Genomic DNA, 23,560 nt, shown 5'->3' on the forward strand with positions numbered 1-23,560 from the left:
ATTTAAGTTTTTTTCTTCTTTTTTATCTCTATGTCTTTCCATTCTTTCTGAGAGATTTCTGCACCTTTATCTTTCTGCCTTCTCTATTTTGCCAAGATTTTAATTTCTTTCTCTCTCTTTTTGTAAGTTTTTAAAGCCAGGCAATCTTTCAACCTAGAGAAGACTCAGAGACTCCAAGGTTTTAATTTCTAAAAGTTCATTTTTGGTTTTTGAATTGTCCTTTTTAAAACATAATATCCTATTGTTTTATGGGTTGTAAATATTTAATCTCTGTTTTCTTCAGGTTATTTTTCTTTTTGTTTGGTCTCTGTTCTGCATGTTAAAGGTTTTTCTCAGTTGTCATGTAATTCTTTATTGTAGTTTTTTATTTGGGGATGAAAAAGGTGATTGACTGTTTGGAATATATAGGTGGAATTTCAGCATGGAATATAGTCTCTCACTTTAATAACCACATTGTAAAGAGAGCGTCTTTGCCCTATCTCTAAATATAAATATGAGGGAAGGAGTCTTACTGAATTGGCTTTGGTATGACTATCCCTAAACCAGATAAAATGGGGGAGGGATTTTCTAGGGGAAAGAGGTACTTTTATCAGAACAAAGAGAGTAGAAAGTTGTAGGGTGGAAGAAAAAGTATTGGCTGTCATAGTCTCCTATTGATGGACTCTCTACATATTCACTGTTATAAATACTGTTTCACTGATATTAATAGAATAAATTCCTAGAAGTGGAATTGCTGGATCAATGCATTTTTAATGACAGATATTGTAGGCTTGACCATCAAAAAGTTTGTATCAATGTGCATTCCCAGCAATTATTAATCTTTTTATGTTTTTCTAGTTTTATATGTGAGAAGTAGTATCTATTTTTTAAATTTGTACTTTTATTAATTATTTTTGAAAAGTAACATCTTTTAAAATATTTATTGTTTTTCTGTGAACTGCTTTCATTTTTCTCTTTCAAATTTTCTTTTGGGTTATTTGTATTTTTCTCATTTTCCTTTTTTCTTCATTGGTTTGTTTTTTTTGAGATAGAGTTTCACTCTTGGTGTCCAGCCTGGAGTGCAGTGGCGCTTTTGCAGCTCACCGCAACCTCCACCTCCTAGGTTCAAGCAATATTCCTGCCTCAGCCTCCTGAGTAGGTGGGATTACAGGTGCCTGCCACCATACCCAGCTAATTTTTGTATTTTTAATAGAGATGGGGTTTCATGACATTGGTTAGGCTGGTCTTGAACTCCTGACCTCAGACCATCCACCACCCCTTCCCCCCAGCCTCCCAAAGTGCTAGGATTACCCTGCCTGGCCATCCTTATTGATTTTTCAAAGCAGTTTGCTCATTAAATAACTATTTGCTTTAATGAAAAATTGTTTAATAAGAAGTTGTGGAAAAATATACATAACAGAAAAGTATACCATTTTAAGCATTGTAAGAGTACAATTCAGTGATATTAAGTACATTCACAATGTTATGGAACCATCAACACTGTTCATTTTGGACCTTTTTTAAAAAATAATTCCATACTGAAATTCTGTACCTGTTAAACACTTAACTTCATTCTCTGTCCTCCCCAGCCTCTGACAACCACCATTCTACTTTTCAGTCTCTATGAATTTGACTACTTTAGGTATCTCACATAATGCAGTAAGTGTCCTTTTATGTCTGGCTTATTTCACTTAGTATAATATCTTCAAGATTTAGCCCTTTGTTTTTATACGTGTAGTTTGGCGGCTTGTAGAATCATCTTTTTCAGTAGTTGGTGACATTTTAAGCTCTTTGCCCACTTTCTTTTTTTTTTTTCTTTTTTAAAAACTTATTTATTAATCATTTTATCCACCTTTAGTATCTAGGAAAAGGAAAGTCAAGAACTGGGAAGATGAAGACTTTTATGATAGTGATGATGACACATTTCTTGATCGGACTGGCCTGGTTGAGAAGAAGCGTCTGAACAGAATGAAGAAGGCTGGCAAGATTGATGAGAAGCCAGAGACCTTTGAATCATTGGCAAGTTTTATTTATGAAAGTAGCTGTGGTATTGAATAGTTTAATTTTTAATAAAATAATGTATTATTGAAATATTTTATGATAATTACAATTTTTAAAGTAGTAGCAATGAAATCTGATACTAAAGTATAACTTTTGTGATCTGTTAATTTAATGGTAACAAACAACTAGTCTTATCCAAGTTGTTTGAAAAAAATTTGGCTTGCTTACTAAATACTTTCCTCCAGGATATTGCTCCATCAGTTAACATTCTTTGGATATGATATTAGCCATCTCAAAAAGAAAGGAAAAAGTTCCAAGTTAAGGGATTCTGAGGTGAAATTGACTTTAGGCTTCTGGCAGTCAAGAGAAGTCAAAGAAATTTTAGAGAATAAAGTATGGTAATATGTAGTCTGAAACAGTATATTCTTCAGGAAATTTTAAGGTGACATGTGTTAATATATAGGTAACAGACAGTAATAGGTAGGTAATAGGCTACCTATTTGACTAGACAAAGCATATATTAATAATGCAGAGCTTGACCAGAATATGGTGAAGTTGACTCTCACTTGGTGGGAATGTATAATACAACCTTTTAAATCATCAATCTGACATCTGTCAACATTAAAAATGCATTGATTCAGCAATTGCACTTCAAGGAATTTCTTATAGGTATTAATTTATAGTAGGATTTGGAGCTTAAAACAAAATCCAACATGTCCTTTTGATTTATGTAAAACACCTTGAGCTCTTTCTTCTAAGTAAAATAAAGTCTGAGTTATTAATTCTGTTTAATTCTGTGTTTTTAAATTCAGAAATAAATTCAGTTTGAATTTAACACATTAAAAATGTTAACTCCGGCCAGGTGCGGTGGCTCATGCCTGTAATCCCAGCACTTTCAGAGGCCTAGGCAGGTGGATTGCCTGAGTTCAGGAGTTCAAGACCAGCCTGGGCAACACGGTGAAACCCTGTCTCTACTAAAATACCAAAAATTAGCTGGGTGTGGCAGTGTGCGCCTGTCGTCCCAGCTATTCGGGAGGCTGAGGCAGGAGAATTGCAAGAACCCGGGAGGCAGAGGTTGCAGTGAGCCAAAATCGTGCCATTGCACTCCTACCTGGGCAACAGAGCAAAACACCATCTCAAAAAAAAAAAAGCGTTAACTCTGTAAGTAGCAGTTCAACTGGACTTTTGAATTAATCTTCTTAAAACTTTTAGTAACAATAGTGAAAATAGGAAGATGATAAGGAAACAGTTTGAAAGAGGAAAAATTTTCTTTTTCTTTTTTTTTTTTGAGGCAGAGTTTCGCTGTTGTTACCCAGACTGGAGTGCAATGGCGCGATCTCGGCTCACCGCAACCTCCGCCTCCTGGGTTCAAGCAATTCTCCTGCCTCAGCCTCCCGAGTAGCTGGGATTACAGGCGCGCACCACCATGCCCAGCTAATTTTTGTATTTTTAGTAGAGATGGGGTTTCACTTTGTTGACCAGAATGGTCTCGATCTCTTGACCTCGTGATCCACCCGCCTCGGCCTCCCAGAGTGCTGGGATTATAGGCGTGAGCCACCGCGCCCGGCCAAAAGAAGAAAAATTTTCTAATCTTGTTGATTTGGGTGTTACAGGTTGCAAAATTAAATGATGCTGAAAGGGAACTTTCTGAAATATCTGAGAGATTGAAAGCCTCAAGTAAAGGTAAGTTTTTCATCAAATATTTATTAGTACACCATATATAGTGCTCTATGCTAGGCACTGGGGCTACATTGGTTAATAAGAAATATCATACAGAATATGGAGCCTTTTGACAGAGCAACATACCATTTTAGAACTAGAAAGAACATTATAAATCATTTGGTTTAATCTCTTTATTTAATAGTTGAGGGTAATGAAGCCCATTGAGACAAAATGACTTCCCGAGGTCTCATGGCTATAACTTGTTCCTTATTCCTATTATTAGTGATGTCCTCTGTCCAGTTTTATGTTAGTGACTTTTATATGGAAACTTTGACTGAATTTTAAAATATTCAGGACCATCTTTCTAAACATGTGTTATTCTTTTCTTGGACAGTTTTATCAGAGTCGCCATCTCAGGATTCTTTAGATGCATTCATGTCAGAAATGAAATCAGGCAGTACATTAGATGGTGTGTCCCGGAAGAAACTTCACCTGAGAACTTTTGAACTGAGGAAAGAACAACAGAGACTTAAAGGGTTAATAAAAATTGTAAAGCCAGCAGAGATTCCAGAACTAAAAAAGTAAGTAAGTCTTAGTTATATTTGGAATTTTAAATAAGTATGGTAGCATAGATAACATTTTCAATTATCACTTTATCTTCTTAAATAACCATTATAGAATACAACTATAATACAAGGAATTCTTTAAAGAATATATATAATTTATATAATACAAATATAATACAAGGAATTCTTTAAAGCACAGAAGGCAGTGGTTTTATAAAGACTCGTTTCATATTTGTGAAATATAGACTGTTAGAGGATTTTTCGAGAAAACTATATTGATTTCTGATTCATTGGAAGATTCTGAAGTTTTTTACTTAATCTTTTAGTGTAGAATAAACTCCTTTAAAAAGCATCATGCAGAAAAACCTAATTTATCTAATATAAAAAGACCTCTGAGGCTGGGAATAGTGGCTCACATCTGTAATCCTAGCACTTTGGGAGGTCGAGGCAGGTAGATCACTTTCAAGATCAGCCTGGGTGATGTGGCAAAACCCTATCTTTACAAAAAATAAAAACATTAGCTAGGCATGGTGGAGAATGCCTGTAGTCCCATCTACTTGGGAAGCCAAGGTTGGAGGATTGCTTGAGCTCAGGAGTTCAAGGCTACAGTGAGCTGTGATTGTACCATTGCACTCCAGCATGGGTGACAGAGGAAGTCCCTGTCTCAAAAAAAATTAAAATATTAATAAAAAGACCTCTGAATGATAAGTAGACAGCCAACCACCCAGGAGAAAAATGGGTAAAGGGTGTCTACTCACAGGCCACAGGAAAAAAAAATACAAATGGCATCTTTTATACAAAGATGCTCAACTTCATCATCATAAGAGAAATACAAATGCTACAACATAATACCTTTTTTATTTTTTTGAGATAGGGTCTCACTCTGTCACCCATCCTGGAGTGCAGTGGCACAATCATAGCTCACTGCAGCCTTGACCTCCTGGGATCAAGTGATCCTCCTGCCTCAGCCTCCTAAGTAGCTGGGACCACAGGCATGCACCACCATACCTGGCTAATTTTTAATTTTTTATAGAGATGGGGTCTTGCCATGCTGCCCAAGCTGGTCTTGAACTCCTGGCCTCAAGTGATCTGCCTGCCTCAGCCTCCCAAAGTGCTGGGATTACAGGCATGAGCCACCACACCTGGCCTCAATACCACTTTTACCTAAATTTGATGAAGATTAATTAAGTGTGATTTTATACTGTGCTGATGAGGCTATGACAAAAAGGCACTTTCTTGTATTGCTCATTGAAGGACAAATTAGTACATTCTCTATACAAGACAAATGGACAGTCTCTATCCTGATTACAAATGCATATGCCCTTTGATCTATTTCATTTCTAGGAATTTGTCCCTCACATACTTAGGAAATGATGTACAGCATTGTACATCATTTATATTTTATATATTATATTATAATTTATTATATTTATATATTATATAAATATATTTATATATTAATATATTTTTAATTATAATTATATAATTGTATAAATATATAATATAATATATAAATATAATTATATATTATATTATAATATAATAATTTATATTAATAATAGTAAAGATTAGAAATCCCCTAAATGTTTGTCAAAGGGGATGGATTAAATAAATTATAATATAGCTACACAATTGAACACCATATAGCTGTTAAAAAAAAGAGGCAACTATATATAAGATATGGAAACACTATCAAGATGAGTAACAAAAACAAAGTGCAGAACAGTGTGTGTAATAGGCACTATCTATAAAAAATAACAGTGGGGGAAGAATACATAGGTATGTAGGCTGTTGCTTATGTGCGTAAGATCTGTTTAGGTTGGGTTTCCTAAAAACAGACTGAATCGGGGATTCATATGCAAGTGATTTATTGAGAGAGTGCTCTCAGGAGAAATCTGTAGGGGAATGAGGGAAGCAGGAGAGGGCAGGAGAAGAATCTGGGCTAAGATATGGTTTGAGAGTCCGAATGGCATCACAGATACCATGGAGGCAAGGTGCTTGGGTTTTATACCCCGTCCTTCCAGCCCTTCACTGGTCATAGGGTGCTGGGGGGTGGGAGGGACTCAGAGCATTTCTCCTGGGAAGGGTGCAAGTGTGAGCCTTTAACTGCCGATGTCTGCAGTAGCTGTTTGGCCTGATAAAGGGATTCTGGGAGGGGTACCAATAGCATCTGCTACTGTATCTCTGGAAAGATTAATTAAAGACTAATAATATTGATTGCCAATGGGAAAGGCAACTGGGTGACTGGAGGACAGCAATGGGAGGGAGACTTTTCACAGTATATGTGCTTTATACTTGAGTTTTGAACATGTGAATATACTTTCTATTCTATTCAGATATACTGAATTTTTAAAAGGAAATCCTGTACCAAATAGCCATACCACTTTAGGTCTAAATTATTGTAATATAGTTGCAATTCTAATTTTAAATAACAAATAACTGGAAAAAGTAAGAATCATATAAAATTTTGTTGCAGTAAAACTACTTGTTAATAAAAGTGGCTGGGGATGGTGGCTCACCACCTGTAGTCTCAGCACTTTGGGAGAGTGAGGTGGGATGATGACTTGAGTCCAGGAGTTTGAGACTAGCCTGGGCAACATAGTGAGACTCTGTTTCTACAAAAAATAAAAACTTAGCTGGGTATGGTGGTGCTCATCTGTAGTCCCCAGTACTTGGGAGGCTGAGGTATCACTTGAGCCTGGGAAAGTGAGGTTGCAAGACCTGTCTCAAACAAACAAACAAAAACAAAATATAAAAGCAAATCTCTGCTTTGGGAAAAAGGAAAAAAAAAAAAAACAACATTTGGGGCAAGAATTACAAAAATATATATATGTCTCAGCTTCCTCCAGAGCCTCTTCTCCTGTCAGTCTGTGTGCTTGCCTGGCTTTTCCTCCCTTTCCTATTTTCACTTAAGGGTTGAACTTTGAAACTTTCTGCCTCCTACCCTAACCCCTGCAAGCAATCTTGATTGTGATTCCATCTTCTGCTTTTTCATCTCCTTTGAGCCAGTCTTAGCTTATCCTCCAGGCCAGCCTAGCTTTTTTATGTAGCTGAAAACATCTTTGTTGCTGTTGCTTCTGTCTATCTGTACCAGAGCCTTCCTAGGCTTGTGGGGAAGTGTGTGAAGGATGATGATTTGACAAAAGGTCCTTCACAGACAGGCAGGCAGCATTCTTCTGGTGGCCTTAGCAAGGGAATGGGTTTTACCTCTGGTAGGGAGAAAGGGGGTTGAGGCTGGATCTAAGAGCAGCACTAAGTGGGTAAGACCTAGGTAAAAGAAGGCAGTAGTAGCAAGTGGGGCTTCAGGGAGGGCCAGGTAGCTAACATCTGGTATGGGTCACTCTGAATCAAGAGTGCCAGTACTGTCTTTATATTCTAGTTTGCAGGGCTATCCTATGGTCAATGTGAAGAAAGCATAGGGCTTTCTTTTTGGTCTAGTTATTCTGGGGTTTCCTCTGTCTCCTCATGCCATATTCTCATTGTCACCTCTGCCTGCTCTGAGTATCTTGTCAACTCAGCTGCCATCCCTTTTGTTTTTGCTTTGTTCTCCCTCTGCCTTTCTAATTTCTACTGTCTTCTTTATACCCTTCCTCAGCTTTGCCATAGCAGGCTTAGCTTTTATAACTATCTCCAGCCATTGAGAATGTTGACAGTCTCAGCAGTTGCAGTCTCTCACTATATCTTTGTCATTACTACACGGAGTATCCTGCATACTCTGCCCCCATCCCCATGCACACACATTTTTTTTTAACTTAAGTGCTCAGAGCTATTGCACTTAAGTGGGGGCTCCAGATAAGTAAGACCCACTTCAGAGGTTGGTGGGAATGGATCCTCTCCTGCTGCTTATATGTTCTCCTTTGCCACTGACTTTTGAACTATAGTAATTTCATGGGTATGAAGTCATGTAGCATATTGCAAATTACTAGACTAAGGGAGCAGCCACATGATGCCCTTAATGACTCTGTGTCTATGACAGTCAACATCGTTCTTGTCTATTCAAACTGTTGGTCTGAATACCTCTTTCTTATTGCTGTATGCTTAGATATTAATTTTGTGGTAATTTTTATTTTGCCAGAGGTTTCTTTGTCACTGTCATGGTATTTTTAGATAAAACCATGGACTCACTGGAATAGATGTGTATAATTATTCTTTCTTCCTAGGACTGAAAGTCAGACTACAGGTGCAGAAAACAAAGCTAAAAAGCTTACATTGCCTCTATTTGGTGCCATGAAAGGAGGAAGCAAATTCAAATTAAAAACTGGAACAGTAGGGGTAAGTTGCGAGTCAGGGTGTTAAACTTTTAGCCCTTGAGTTATCCCTGAACTAATTTTTCTCTTTTCTTTTTTGGAAGCACAAATGACTCATTCCATAGTAATGTGAGAAAGGGTTGTGGGCTTGGTATGATCACCTCTTTCCCAGAACTTGGTTCTTGGATTCTCTTTTTTTGAGATGGAGTCTCACTCTGTCGCCAGGCTGAGGTGCAGTGGCATGATCTTGGTTCACTGCAACTCCACCTCCTGGATTCAAGTGATTCTCCTGCCTCAGCCTCCCGAGTAGCTGAGACTACAGGCACGCACCACTATGCCTAGCTAAGTTTTGCATTTTTAGTAGAGATGGGTTTCACCATGTTGGCCAGGATGGTCTCCATCTCTTGACCTTATGATCTGCCTGCCTTGGCCTCCCAAAGTACTGGGATTATAGGCATGAGCCACTGCTCCTGGCCAGTTCTTACATTCTTTTGCTTAGCTTAGGGTTATCATGAAATGGTGAATTGATTTCTGCCAATCAATTTGCAAGTAAATTATTTGTAATTTGGAATACTAGTTTATTAATTTTTCATGAATGTTGCATTTAAGAATGGATCTCCTGCATTAAATGCTTTTCCTCAGGTGGATAGATGTAGTATTCAGACTCACCAACATTTGTTAAGAACATAGTGTATGCACCTGCCTCTGCCATATGATTTTTCTTCATTTAATCCTTCCAACATCTTGTGCTGTGTGAGAATTATTACCTCTTACAAATGAGGAAATAGAGTCAGAGAAGTTAAATACCAGTCACACCAGCATTATGTAACTAAGCTGGTAATCAGATCTAGGTCTGTCTCTTGAGTTTTATGATTTTCCTGCTATCCTACAATATATGTCTGTCTGTGTGTTTTTGCTTTATATATATTCCTATTCATAGATTCAGCTTTTAAAAGGTTTTCATTACCCCTAACTGAACCTTGAGTATTAGTTTGCTAGGGCCACTATAACAAAATACTAGGGACTGGGCAGCTTAAACAACAGAAAATTTATTTGCTCACAGTTCTGGAGGCTGTAAGTCCAAGATCAAGACGCTAGCAGGGTCGGTTTCCTCTAAGGCCTCTCCTTGGCTTACCAATGGCTGCCCTCTTGCTGCCTCTTCAGATGGCCATTTCTGTGCACTTGCACCCCTGCTGTCTCTTCTTATAAGGACACCAGTCATAGTGAGTTAGGGCCCCACCCTAATACTGTCATTTTAATTTAATTCAATCTAATTTACAGTCTATTCTGAGGTACTGGGGGTTGGGCCTTCAAACATGAATTTGGGGGGTAGGGGGCACAATTCAGTCTAAAACACTCTGAATTAGGGTAGACTGCCCTCTGGTGGCAGAGATAATGAAGTCCTAGCTATGTATTCTGCATGAGTTACGGTTTACCTAACAGGAGGCTTTTCAATCTGTTATGGTGGTGATTTAGGTTTTAAATAGAAAACTTTTTACTGAAAAGCCCTCCTTAGAGGATTGCTGAATTAAGTCCTATATTTAAAAGATAATGTAGGCTGGTGTGGTGGCTCATACCTGTTATCCCAGCACTTAGGCTGAGGTGGGTGGATTGCTTGAACTAACTAGTCAAGACCAGCCTGGGCAACATGGTGAAACTCTGTCTCTACGAAAAACAAAAATTAGCTGGGCATGGTGGCCTGTGTGCCTGTAACCCCAGCTACTTTGTGGGCTGAGGCAGGAGAATCGCTTGAATCAGGGAGGCACAGGTTGCAGAGAGCTGAGATCACACCACTGCACTCCAGCCTGGGCCACAGAGCAAGACTGTGTCTCAAAAAAAAAAAAAAAGATATAACCAAGATAGGCTTTGGTTCCTTCCCTGTATTCCATAACTGTGATTAATTTTTTCTAAGTACTTTTATTGAATGGCTTTGATTAGAATATTTAGCCTTATTCTTTAGAAATGTCTTTCTTTTCTTCAGGATCTGTTTGACTGATTTACATGCCTCGTTTCCTTGAAATTACTTTAAGTTTAAAATGAAAAAGCAGCACAAATGACCCATTTCTGATTGTCTAATTTATTCCTTAGACGATTTTATGATCAATTAAGATCCTTTAATATCATGAGCTATAACAGGACAGAATTCCTGTAGCTGGCACTCATCTGGAATAACTGTTTTAGCTCCCTACAAGCTATTTTCAAGTGTTTTTGTATTTAGTAATTTTTGACTCTATGAACTAATAAAGACACTTGTTTAGGGTCCATAGATGGGTAAAAATTCATGTGAAAGTCCCACCTCCAGCAGACCTCTGTGGAGTTCATCAACCTAAAGAGGATAAACATTTAACACATTTAGCTTGATCTCCTTGAAAAGATTTTTCTCTTGTTGTCATTAGGTAGAACTACTTGTTCATGGTTTTGTTTCCCTCTTAGAAGTTACCCCCCAAGCGTCCAGAACTCCCTTCAGCTCTAATGAGAATGAAAGATGAGCCTGAAGTAGAAGAGGAGGAGGAAGAGGAAGAGGAAGAAGAGAAAGAAAAAGAGGAGCATGAAAAGAAAAAACTGGAGGATGGAAGCCTCAGTAGGCCACAGCCAGAGAGAGAGCCAGAAGCAGCAGTGCAGGAAATGAGGCCTCCCACAGATCTCACACATTTTAAAGAAACCCAAACCCATGGTAATATCTTTCTTCTCCTTCCTATGTTGTTCACTGGGCAATTACATTGATTGTGGATAGGTTTTAAAAAGCAAGGCCAGTTCTTGTCTGTGCTTTTGACTTTGTATGTGATACTCTGAGTCTTTGTAAGGTCTTCTCCCTTTGGCTTCCAGTCATTATTTGTTCTCATTGCAAATTAAGGGCAGTTATTTCCAGTCTGTTCTGGAATTACAGAAAATGTAAGGCTGTGGAATCTGAAACCATAGCTGCTGTGGAATAATCCTGAGCTGCTGCCACTGTGTGAGTTGGAAGGCAGTGGAATAGGATAGATGATGGGGCCTGATCGGATGGTCTCAGTATAAGTCAACCCTTACTAATTTTTTTTCCCCCATCCCTGAAACAGAAACCAAAAAGTTCTCAAGAAGGATCTTGCTTCATTCATCTTTTTGTTTGGAACCTAGCAGAAAACCTGACACATATCCATCCACTTCAGCAAATATTTGATGAAAAATGTTGAAAGATGGAATTGATTGATATATATATCAATTCTATATTTTCGATATATATGGAGAATATATGTATATTTTATAATTACAAAGGATTATGTGTTCATTTTAGAAACTACAGATCACACATGAAAGTCCAAAGGAAAAAAGATCAACCCCACTCTTTAAGATCATTGTTTATCTTTTTTTTTTTTTTTTTTTTTTTGAGACGGAGTTTTGCTCTTGTTACCCAGGCTGGAGTGCAATGGTGTGATCTCGGCTCACCGCAACCTCCGCCTCTTGGGTTCAAGCAATTCTCCTGCCTCAGCCTCCTGAGTAGCTGTGATTATAGGCACGCACCACCACGCCCAGCTAATTTTTTTTGTATTTTTAGTAGAGACGGGGTTTCACCATGTTGGCCAGGATGGTCTTGATCTCTTGACCTCGTGATCCACTCGCCTCGGCCTCCCAAAGTGCTGGGATTACAGGCGTGAGCCACCGCGCCCGGCCCCTCTTTTTAGTATCCTTTCATCCCATGTCCACCATAGGGGTTATTTTCTGCTGGTTGGCCAAACTGGTAAGCAAGGTAAAGATCTCAGAAAATAAGGCGCATGAGGAGAAACAATAAAAATTGGCACTGAATGTATGGGAATGCACGCATGTCTCCTTCCAGAACAAACCAGGCTTGTCTACTTAAAAACGCCAGGCCTGGCCCTTCTCTTGACTCACCTTCATTTGTCTGGGAAACAGAAAAGTTACTGTTTCCTCATCCGTGAGAGGTAAGTATTCTGTGTCTGCATTCTCCTTTTTAAAAAGGTACTTATGTGAGCTTGGTCTATGGGCCATATATTGCAAGGGTGGATATAAACAGGTCAGCAGGAAGGGGAGCAATAAGTATTATAACTTTTTTTGTTTAATGGACCAAAGTAAATATGTGTGTGTAAAAATAGCTTAGATTTTGAAACCTGGTTTATAAGATGAAATAATTAGTAAATTTGGCCAGGCTCAGTGGCTCCACCTGTAATCCCAGCACTTTGGGAGGCTGAGGTGAGCGGATCACCTGAGGTCAGGAGTTCAAGACTAGGCTGGCCAATGTGGTGAGACCCCGTTTCTACTAAAAATACCAAAAAAAAAAAATTAGCCGGGCATGGTGGTGCATGCTTGTAATCCCAGCTACTCGGGAGGGCTCTGAGGCAGGAGAATTGCTTGAACCCAGCAGACAGAAGTTATAGTGAGCTGAGATCATGCCACTTCACTCCAGCCTGGGTGACAAAGTGAGACTCTGTCTCAAAAACAAAACAAAACACAAAAAAGATTAAATAATTGGTAAATTTGCAGTTATGAGGGATTGCCCCAGGCCTTTCTTCCTGTGGTTTATTTTTATTTTTACTTTTATTGAGACAGGGTCTTACTCTGTCACCCAGGTTGGAGTACAATAGTGTGATCTTGGCTTTTACTACAGCCTTGACCTCTTAAGGCACATGCTTATAGAGAAAATAGAGTCATAGGGTCTCCCTATGTTGCTCAGGCTGGTCCCAAACTCCTGGCCTCAAGCAATCCTCTCACTTCAGCCTGCCAAAGTGCTGGGATTATAGATGTGAGCCACCATGCCCAACTTATATATTGCTGTTTTATAACCTATTTTTTTTCCTATGCCTTATTATTCTTTTCCTATGCCTTATTATTTCCTATGCCTATTATTCTTTTTAAAATGTGGTTTTGGAGAAGGACATAGTGGTTCATCACATGCATGTGCCATAATGTATTTAGTCAGCTCTCAACTGTTAAACATGTAGGTTATTTCTTAATTTTTGCTATTACAAACACATGTCTAATAAATTTTGGGGCCAGGCTGGGTGACTCACGCCTGTAATCCCAATATTTTGGGAGGCCTAAGTAGGAGAATCACTTGAGCCCAGGAGTTTGAGACCATCCTGGGCAAGATGGAGAGACTCTATCTTTACAAAAAAAATTAAAAAAAAAAAAAACAAAAAATGGCTGGGCATGGTGGTGTATGCCTGTAGTCCTAGCTACTCTGGAGGCTGAGGCAGGAGGATCTCTGTAGCCCAGGAATTCAAGGTAGCAGTAAGCTATGATTGCACCACTGCACTACAGCCTGGGCAACAGAGAAAAACCCTGTTTCTAAAAATAATAATAATAAATTTTAGTGGTCATCTCTGATTTAAAAAAATAAAATGTTCCTGGGAGTAGAATTTCTAGGCCAAGGAGTATGTACATTTTTGAGGCTTTTGGTAAGTATTGCTAAAAAGTTTTACCTCAATGTTTACTAGTGTTTTAAGTGGAAAATTGGCAGTTTTCTGTAATACATTTGGAGCATATTTATTAAAACCGTAAGATTGGTTGAAGCTGATGATAATAAAACTGGATGATTATGTACTTAGCTTCTCTTTCTCTTGTTTTTGTTTTTTTGGCTTTCCACCATGAATTAAATAATGACAATATGCTTTGATACTGCTTTTTACAGAAAACATGTCTCAACTTAGTGAGAAAGAACAGAATAAATATTATCAAGACAGTAGCGAAACCACTTCATCATATGAGGGACCCTCAGGCAAGTACTACAGCAGCCTTTATTGCTGCTCTGCACACAGGTGACCAACTGGTTTTATAAGGGAGGGGTTGGCACCTGAACTGAAGGCAGCACAGATGCTGCTAGGGCCCTGGACAAAGTTGGAATATAAAAGAGGTTTGTGTTTAGTGCCATCCCATTTGCCTTTCTTTTACTCCTCTTCCACCTTCTGGGGTTCCCTCTCCCTTCCTCATAAAGCACCATGCCTTGATGCTTCCCTCTGGCTGTGCAAAGCTCGCCACAATTTTACATCTCCCAAAGTCAAATGTGTACCTATCATGAGAGTGATTCCAAAACTATCTTAAAAGAAACTGTTAAAAGGACTGCTTTACTCTGGTTTTACAACTGTAATGGTTAAACTGTATACCAGTAAAATCAGCCTCTTTTTTTTTTTTTAACTTGTTCACATAATATGGTTATATTTAGCCTTAAGATTTAAAAACTAGGGTTATTCATCCAGGAAAAATTTTCTCTTAGTATAGTTTTTATAGCAGTAGAAGGAATTGTTGAGAATTGCATTGTCATGAGCATCTTTTCTTCAGTAATTATAATGTTCTTTTAGGAAGAATTTTTCCTTTTTATTTAACTTATACTGAAAATAGCTATTACCAGTTTTGTTTTTTTCTTAAATTAGCATCAAAGAATGAATATGAGAAAAGCAGAGATGAATTGAAGAAAAAGAAAGTGCCCGGTCCAGGCAAAGTAAGTATTTCACTTGTCTGGGAGTAAAAATGAATCCCCTTGTCATAGACTACATCCAAAAGAGTGAATCTTTGAAGACTAACAGAGTTCCCAGCAGAATTATCCCTCTCTCCTAGAAATCTAGATTCTTTGCTTTTCATTTTTTAATTCTCTGTTGTCTTTATCACTCTCTTCTCTATAACTGCTCACATATAAGCTCTTTTATTAGTTTATGAATCTTTCTTTGTATCCTAGTATGCCATATAAAGACATTTGAATAACATATTCTTATTTTCCTCCTTTTATTACACAAAATGTAGAATGTAATGTACTCCATTCTACGTCTGTTTTTTTTGTTTTATTTTTATTGTTTTAAACCATTCATGAAAATTATTTTCTATCAGTATATTGAGAGCTTCTCACCCTATGGAGCACTTTAACCAGTTCCTTATAGATGAACACTTGGGTTTTTAGTCTTTTATTACAATAATACGATAATGAACAATCTTGTATATGTATAATTTTGTGTGGATATGGCAAGCTCCCAGAAGTTCTAGGTTATATCAGGAAGTCCCCAAGACCACTCATGAGTTAGGTAATTCACAAGAGGACTCAGATCTCAGCGTATGATTGTACTTGCATCTATTATACTACAGCAAAAGGATTCCAGGCACCATCTGCAAAGGGAAAAGGAACGTGGGGCAAAATATGGTGGAAACCTGGCACAAGCTTCCAAAGATGTCTTCCAGTAGAGTCACACAGGACATACTTAATTCCCCTAATAACAAGTTGTGGCAACACTTGTGAAATGTTGCTAACTAGGGGAACTCGTTAGAGACTCAGTGCCTAGAGTTTTTACTGCGAACTGATCATGTAGGTATTTCCTGCCTGGCATCTACAAAATTCAGACTTCCGGAAGGAAGGCAGGCGTTCAGCATGAACTACATTGTTTGTACAAATAATTTAAGCACAGTGAGCCATTCTTGTCAGTTAGAATGGTAGAAACCTTCCCCAAATCTAGATTCCCAGATGCCAGCCAAGGGCGAACCCAAACAGGTTTTCCAAGGACAGCAGTCAGGCTTCCTCTGTTAACTTTTCTAAACCTTGGTCAAAAGGTAAATGCCAGCCAGGCGTGGTGGCTCATGCCTGTAATCCCAGCACTTTGGGAGGCTGAGGCGGGCAGATCACGAGGTCAGGAGTTCAAGACCAGCCTGACCAACATGGTGAAACCCCGTCTCTACCAAAAATATAAAAATTAGCTGGGCGTGGTGGCACACACCTGTAATTCCAGCTACTCAGGAGACTGAGGCAGGAGAATTGCTTGAACCCAGGAGGCAGAGGTTGCAGTGAGCCGAGACTGTGCCACTGCACTCCAGCCTAGGCGACAGTGTGACACTCCATCTCAAAGAAAAAAAATAGGTAAATGCCAGATTTCCCTTTCTGGGGGCTATACCATTCAGCACTCATACCTGCAGTATGTTAACTGCCCCTTTTAAGGACTGTCACATAACTCATTGGCTGAAAATCAGCTTGTGATGCTTTATGGGAAAAAAGGTTCAGAGAGAAAATATTCCCCCAAGTAGGTTACTTATGTCAAGATCATTAATAGAAACTGTTTTCTCTTAGTTTTTGTTTGCTAACAGGCATAAGGACAATAATTCTTAGAGTTAAAATTTTGTGTGTATATATATATATATATATATATATATATACACACACACACACACACACACATCTATCTATCTATCTATATATATATACACATATATGTAATTTTTTAAAAATAGCTTTTGGGGTACAAATGGTTCTTGGTTACATAGATTAATCATATAGTGATGAAGTCTGAGATTTTAGTGCACCTGTCACCCAAGTAGTGTACATTGTACCCAATATGCAATTTTTTATTCCTCTCCCCTTCCCACCCTCCTCCCGCTGAGTCTCCCAAAGTCCATCATACCACTCTGTATGCCTTTGCATACCCATAGCTTAGCTCCCACTTATAAGTGAGAACATATGGTATTTGGTTTTCCAGTCCAAAGTTACTTTATTTAAAATAATGGCCTCTAGCTCCATCCAAGTTGCTGCAAAAAAACATTTATTTTTTATTTTATGTTTTTGAGACAGGATCTTGCTCTATCACCCAGGCTGGAGTGCAGTGGTGTGATCATGGCTCACTGCAAGCTTCAACCTCTTGACTCAAGTGATCCTCCCATCTCAGCCTCCTGAGTAGCTGGGACTACAGTTTTGCACCACAATGCCTGGCTAGTTGGTATTTTTTTTTGTAGAAATAGTCTTGCTTTGTTGCTCAGGCTGGCCCCAAACTCCTAGCTTCAAATGATCCTGGGATGCTGGCTTTTACTGAATGCTTTGTCTGCATCTATTGAGATGATCATATGGTTTTTGTTTTTAATTCTGTTTCTGTGATGTATCATATTTATTGACATGCATATGTTAAATCATCCCAGCATCCCTGGGATGAAATCCGCTTGATCATGGTGTATTGAATAGGGTGTATTATCTTTTTGTGCTATTGGATTCAGTTTACTAGTCTTTCATTAAGGATTTTTGCATCTGTTCACCAGGGATGTTGGTCTCTAGTTTTCTTTTTTTGTTATGTACTTTCCTAGTTTTTGTATCAGGGTGATATTAGCTTCATAGAATGAGTTAGGGAGCAGTCCTTCTTTCTCAATCTTTTGGAATACTTTCAGTAGGATTAGTACCAGTTCTTCCTTGAATGTCTGGTAGAATCTGACTATGAATCCATCTGGTCCTGGGCTTTTTTTGTTGGTGGTAATATTTTTTTTTATTACTGACTCAATCTTACTGCTTCTTACTGGTCTGTTTAGGATTTCTGTTTCTAACTGATTCAATCTAGGAGGGTTGTATGTTTCCAGGAATTTATCCATTTCCACTAGATGTTCTAGTTTGTGTGCATAGAGGTGTTCATAGTAGTCTCAAATGATCTTTTGTATTTCTGTGGTGTTGGTTGTAATGTCTCCATTTTCATTTCTAATTGAGCTAATATAGAATCTTCTTTTCTTGTCTAATCTAGCTAATGGTCTATCAATTTAGTTTATCTTTTCAAAAACCACCTTTTTTTCGTTTATCTTTTGTAATTTCTTTTGTTTCAATTTCATTTAGTTCTGCTCTGATCTTTGTTATTTCTTTTATGCTAGCTTTGGGTTTGTTCTGTTCTTTTTTTTTTTTTTTTTTTTTTTGGAGACAGAGTCTCATTCTGTTGCCCAGAGAGTACAGTGGCACAGTCTTGGCTCACTGGAACTTCCGCCTCCTGGGTTCAAGTGATTCTTCTGCCTCAACTCTCCTGAGTAGCTGGGATTACAGGTGTGTGCCACCACACCCAGCTAATTTTTGTATTTTTGGTAGAAATGGGATTAAGCCATGTTGGCCAGGCTGGTCTCAAACTCCTGGACTCAAGCGATCTAACTACCCTGGCCTCCCAAAGTACTGGGATTATAGACGTGAACCACCACACCCAGCCTGTTTTAGTCTGTTCTTATTTCTCTAGTTCCTTAAGGTGTGACATGAGGTTGTCAATTTGTGATCTTTCAGACTTTTTTTCCTCTCTCTTTCTTTTTAAACAGAGGTGAGGGCCGGGCTCAGTGGCTCATGCCTGTAATCCCAGCACTTTGAGAGGCCAAAGTGGGTGGATCACCTGAGGTCGGGAGTTCAAGACCAGCCTAACATGGTGAAACCTCATCTCTACTAAAAGTACAAAAATTAGCCAGGCCTGGCGGCAGGCACCTGTAATCCCAGCTACTCAGGAGGCTGAGGCAGGAGAATTGCTTGAACCTGGGAGGTGGAGATTGCAGTGAGCTGAGATCGCACCATTAATCTCCAGTCTGGGTGACAGAGCGAGACTCCATCTCAAAAAAGAAAAAAAAAGCCAGGTGTGGTGGCGCATGCCTGTAATCCTAGCTACTTGGTGGCGCATGCCTGTAATCCCAGCTCAAATGATATACAAATTTGTATATCATTTGAACCCAGTAGGAGGAGGCTGTGGTGAGCTGAGATCACACCATTGCACTCTAGCCTGGACAACAAGAGCGAAACTCCGTCTCAAAAAAAAAAAAAAAAAATAGAGATGAGGTCTCACTGTGTTGCCCAGGTTGGTCTTGAACTCCTGAGCTCAAGCTATCCTCCTACCTTGGCCTTTTAGAGTGCTGGGATTATAGGTGTGAGCCACCATGCCTGGCCCAAGACTTTTTGATGTCGACATTTAGCACTATAAATTTTTCCTCTTAGCACTGCTTTTGCTGTATTCCAGAGGTTTTGATAACTTGTGTCACTATTATTCATTTTGAAGAATTTAAAAATTTCCCGTGATTTCATTGTTAACCCAAAAATCATTTAAAGCAGATTAATTTCCATGTATTTATATAGTTTTGAGGGTTCCTTTTGGAGTTGGTTTCTAGTTTTATTCCCCTGTGGTATGAGAATTTACTTGATATTTCAATTTTTTTTAATTTGAGATTTGTTTTGTGGTCTATCATATGGTCTATCTTGGAGGATATTCCATGCACTGATGAGAAGATTGTATATTCTGCAGTTCTTGAGTAGAATGTCCTATAAATATCTGTTAGTTGATTTGTTCTGCAGTGTAGTATAGGTCCAGTATTGGTTGACTTTCTGCCTTGATGATTTGTTTAGTGTTGTCAGTGGAGTGTTGAAGTCTTCCACTATTATTGTGTTGTTTTTCTCGTTTCCTAGGTCTGGTAGTAATTTTTTTTTTTTGAGATGGAGTCTTGCTTTGTCACCCAGTCTGGAGTGCAGTGGCACGATCCATGATCTCAGCTCACCGCAACCTCCGCTTCCCGGGTTCAAGCAATTCTCCTGCCTCAGCCTCCTGAGTAGCTGGGATTACAGGCATGCACCACCACGCCCCACTAATTTTGTATTTTTAGTAGAGATGGGGTTTCCCCATGTTGGTCAGGCTGGTCTCGAACTCCCAATCTCAGGTAATCCGCCTGCCCTGGCCTCCCAAAGTGCTGGGATTACAGGCATGAGCCACTGCACCTGGCCAGTAATTCTATGAATCTGGGAGCTCCAGTTTTAGGTGCATATATATTTAGGATTATAGTATCTTCTTATTATTGGATTGATTCTTTAATATAATTGCCTCTGTCTTTTTTTTTTTTTTTTTTTTTTTTTTTTTTGGAGACCGAATCTCTCTCTGTCCCCCAGGCTAGAGTGCAGTGGCAGGATCTCAGCTCACTGCAACCTCTGCCTCCTGGGTTCAAGTGATTCTCCTGCCTCAGCCTCCCAAGTAGCTGTGATTACCAGTGCTTGCCACTGCGCCTGGCTAATTTTTTTATACTTTTAGTAGAGCTGGGGTTTCACCATCTTGGCCAGGCTGGTCTTGAACTCTTGACCTCGTGATCTACCTGCCTCAACCTCCCAAAGTACTGGGATTACAGGCATAAGCCACTGTACCAGGCCCTTTGTCTTTTTTTTTTTTTTTTAACTGTTGTTGCTTTAAATTCTGTTTTATTTAATATAGGAATAGCTACTCCTGCTTGCATTTGGCTTCCATTTGTGTGGAATATCTTTTTCCACCCCTTTACCTTCGGTCTATAAGAAACCTTACGTTAAGTGAGTCACTTGAAGTCAGCAGATATTTGGTTTGTGATTTTTTTTTTTTGTTTGAGATGGAATCTTGCTCTTTTGCTCAGGCTGGAGTGCAGTAGCATGATCTCTGCTCACTGTAACCTCCACCTCCTGGGTTCAAGTGATTCTCCTGCCTCAGCCTCCCAAGTAGCTGAAACTACAGGTGTGTACCACCACATCTGGCTAATTTATATATTTTTAGTAGAGACAGGGTTTCGCCACATCAGCCAAACTGGTCTTGAACTCCTGACCTCAAGTGATCCACCAGCCTTGGCCTCCCAAAGTTCTGGGATTACAGGTGCAAGCCACTGCACTCAGCATGTGATTTTTTTCTTTTTTAGGTGGTGCATTTAGACCATTTACATTCAGTGTTAATATTGAGATGTGAGGTACTGTTCCAGTCATCATGTTAATTGTTACCTAGATACTTTTCTTTCTTCATTGTATTATTGTTTTATACGCCCTGTGAGTTTTATGCTTTCAAGAGGTTCTATTCTGGTTCATGTCAACCTTTTGTTTTAAGATTTAGCATTTCTTATAGGTCTGATCTGGTAGTGAGAAATTCCCTCAGCATTTGCTTGTCTGACAAATATTCCTTTTTCATTGATGAAACTTCATTTTGCTCCATATAAAATTCTTAGCTAACATTTATTCTGTTTAAGGAGGCTAACAATAGGACCCCAATCCCTTCTGCGGTTGTTAAGGTTTCTGCAGATAAATTCTTGTGAATAAAACAATCCATCTTTTCTTTGCAGCTTCCACCAATACTTTCTTCCAAATATCCTGAAGATGACCCAGACTACTGTGTGTGGGTCCCACCTGAAGGTAAATTGTTTTTACTTTTATTTCCTCTAAGGTTTATTTATTTATACTTTTGAATAGGTAATATACATTTAAGGTTCAAAATAAGAAAGTTACGAGAGTATGTAGTGATAATTTGTACATCCTTTGTGGATCCTTATTCAAACAAACAACTGTTTAGAAAAATTATTAGATCATTTTGAACACTACCTGGATATTTGATGATACTAAGAAATTATTGTTGATTTTTTAAAAGTATAAATGATATTGAGTTATGCTTTTTGGAAAAAGTCCTTATCTTCTAGGAGTATATACGGAAGTGTTCATAGATGTAATGTTATCTGGGCTTTATCAAGTCTAAAGGAAGGAAAACAATTCTGCTGTGCCTCAGTTACTCAATTGTTTTCCTCACAAGACAATGAATTGTTATTAGTTTCTTATGGATACTTGTATATAAAATGCCAATTATAGAGGTGCATCTATAGAAAAAAAATCATAAAAGTTAACCTGCTGGAACAAAGGGATAAACATTTTAAAGATATTATAAATTGCATTTTATGGAAATTGTATCAGTTTTATGCTCATACACACACCCTTAAGGAAATGTATGAGATATGAGATACTTACTTCCTCATATGTTCACCACACCTCGAGGTTTCTTTTTTTTTTTTGAGATGGAGTCTTGCTCTGTCACCAGGCTGGAGTGCAGTGGCGCAATCTCAGCTCACTGCAACCTCCGCCTCCTGGGTTCAAGAGATTCTTTTTTGCTTTTTTTTTTTTTGAGACAGAGTTTCACTCTTGTTACCCAGGCTTGAGTGCAATGGCACGATCTCGGCTCACCGCAACCTCCACCTCCTGGGTTCAAGCAATTCTCCTGCCTCAGCCTCCTGAGTAGCTGGGATGACAGGCATGCGCCACCGTGCGCAGCTAATTTTTTGTATTTTTTTTTTTTTGAGGTTTCTAATATATTAGTAACTAATAGAATTTAGTTACTAGAGATGTCTGCTTTTTCTTTGCTAACAAATGTTAGGATAGAAGTGAAAAGAGGACTATTTCGAAATTTCATACAAAAAACAAAATTTCTATCATAGAATAAACCTTTTTGTCTGTTTTACTTTTTGGCCTTTTGATATCTGGATATCTTTTCTCTCCTGACTTTGGAAGAGTAAATAATGTATTTCTTACTTTTTTTATATTCTGCTCTAGGTCAAAGTGGAGATGGCAGAACCCATCTTAATGACAAGTATGGCTATTGATTGCTTCAGAATCCCTTCTAAAGAAGACCCTGTGGACCATGTGACATGGTATATTTGGGACAATACATCAAATTGAATGGCCAGAGACGTTTAGATGACCATTTGTAAGACCTGCTGACTGGCCTTTCTTTCTGTGTTCTTGGCTTCCTAAATTTATCTGCCCATATGATTCTCATGAATATGATGTTTATGTTTAAAAGTGTTTATTTGTGTATGTGAAAAGGGAACTATATATTTTGAGAATTTGTAAAGTGAGAGAATGACCCTATTAAAATAAGAAGGCATATATGTTCCTAATATTTTATTTTTTATTAATTTTTTTTTTTAAGAGACATGGTCTTACTCTGTCACCTAGGCTGGGGTACAGTTGTACAATCCTGTAGTCTTGAACTCCTGGGCTCAAGCAATCTTCCCACCTTAGCCTCCCAAGTACCTGGAACTATATATGTGTACCACCACCATCTGGCTAATTATTTTATTTTAATTTTTGGTAGAGATGAAGTCTTGCTATGTTTCCCAGGCTGGTGTTGAACTCCTGGCCTCAAGTGATCCTCCTGCCTCAGCCTCCCAAAGCACTGGGACCTAATTTTTTGTGTTTTTTGTTTTTCTTTTTTTCTGAGAGAGGTTCTTACTCTGTTGCCCTGAGTGAGTGCAGTGGGATGATCTCACAGCTTACTGCCATCTCAACTTACCGGCTCAAGTGATTCTCCTGCCTCAGCCTCCTGAGTAGCTGGGACTACAGGCACATGCTGCTGTGCCTGGCTAATTTTTGTGTTTATAGGGACAGGGTCTCGCCATTTTGCCCAGGGTGGTCTCGAACTCCTGGGCTTAAGCAATCCCACTCTCCTTGGCCTCCTAAAGTGCTAGGATTACAGGCCACTGCATCCAGGACCTAATGTTTGGGACCTAATGTTGATTAAAGGTAACAGCCTGTTTCATTAAGACTTAAGGACTATGCTTTTCCTGAGCAATAAGGTGCTTCTGGTGGTTGGGTTGCAGAACTCACTGATATTG

General features: G+C 38.7%; 1 protein-coding gene across 2 annotated transcripts in view; it reads left to right on the forward strand.

Annotated features, from left to right (window-relative positions):
- The window catches only part of SLC4A1AP (solute carrier family 4 member 1 adaptor protein), a 30,868-nt gene extending 8,036 nt beyond the window's left edge, over positions 1–22,832 (forward strand). The window contains exons 6-14 of one of the 2 annotated variants that reach the window (XM_064363955.1): positions 1,838–1,998; positions 3,594–3,663; positions 4,037–4,223; positions 8,369–8,480; positions 10,889–11,129; positions 14,079–14,165; positions 14,818–14,885; positions 21,245–21,314; positions 22,497–22,832. In XM_064363955.1, coding sequence (XP_064220025.1) covers positions 1,838–1,998; positions 3,594–3,663; positions 4,037–4,223; positions 8,369–8,480; positions 10,889–11,129; positions 14,079–14,165; positions 14,818–14,885; positions 21,245–21,314; positions 22,497–22,546 — 1,046 coding nt within the window. In that variant the 3' untranslated portion in view covers positions 22,547–22,832. The remainder of the gene's footprint in view (positions 1–1,837; positions 1,999–3,593; positions 3,664–4,036; positions 4,224–8,368; positions 8,481–10,888; positions 11,130–14,078; positions 14,166–14,817; positions 14,886–21,244; positions 21,315–22,496) is intronic. The other variant, XM_064363956.1, reaches the window with a different exon arrangement.
- Positions 22,833–23,560: the final 728 nt, after the last annotated feature.

Source organism: Aotus nancymaae, unplaced genomic scaffold (genome assembly GCF_030222135.1).
Source record: "Aotus nancymaae isolate 86718 unplaced genomic scaffold, 86718_ANA_hifiasm-v0.15.2.pri h1tg000057l, whole genome shotgun sequence".
In the NCBI taxonomy this organism is placed as follows: Eukaryota; Metazoa; Chordata; class Mammalia; order Primates; family Aotidae; genus Aotus; species Aotus nancymaae.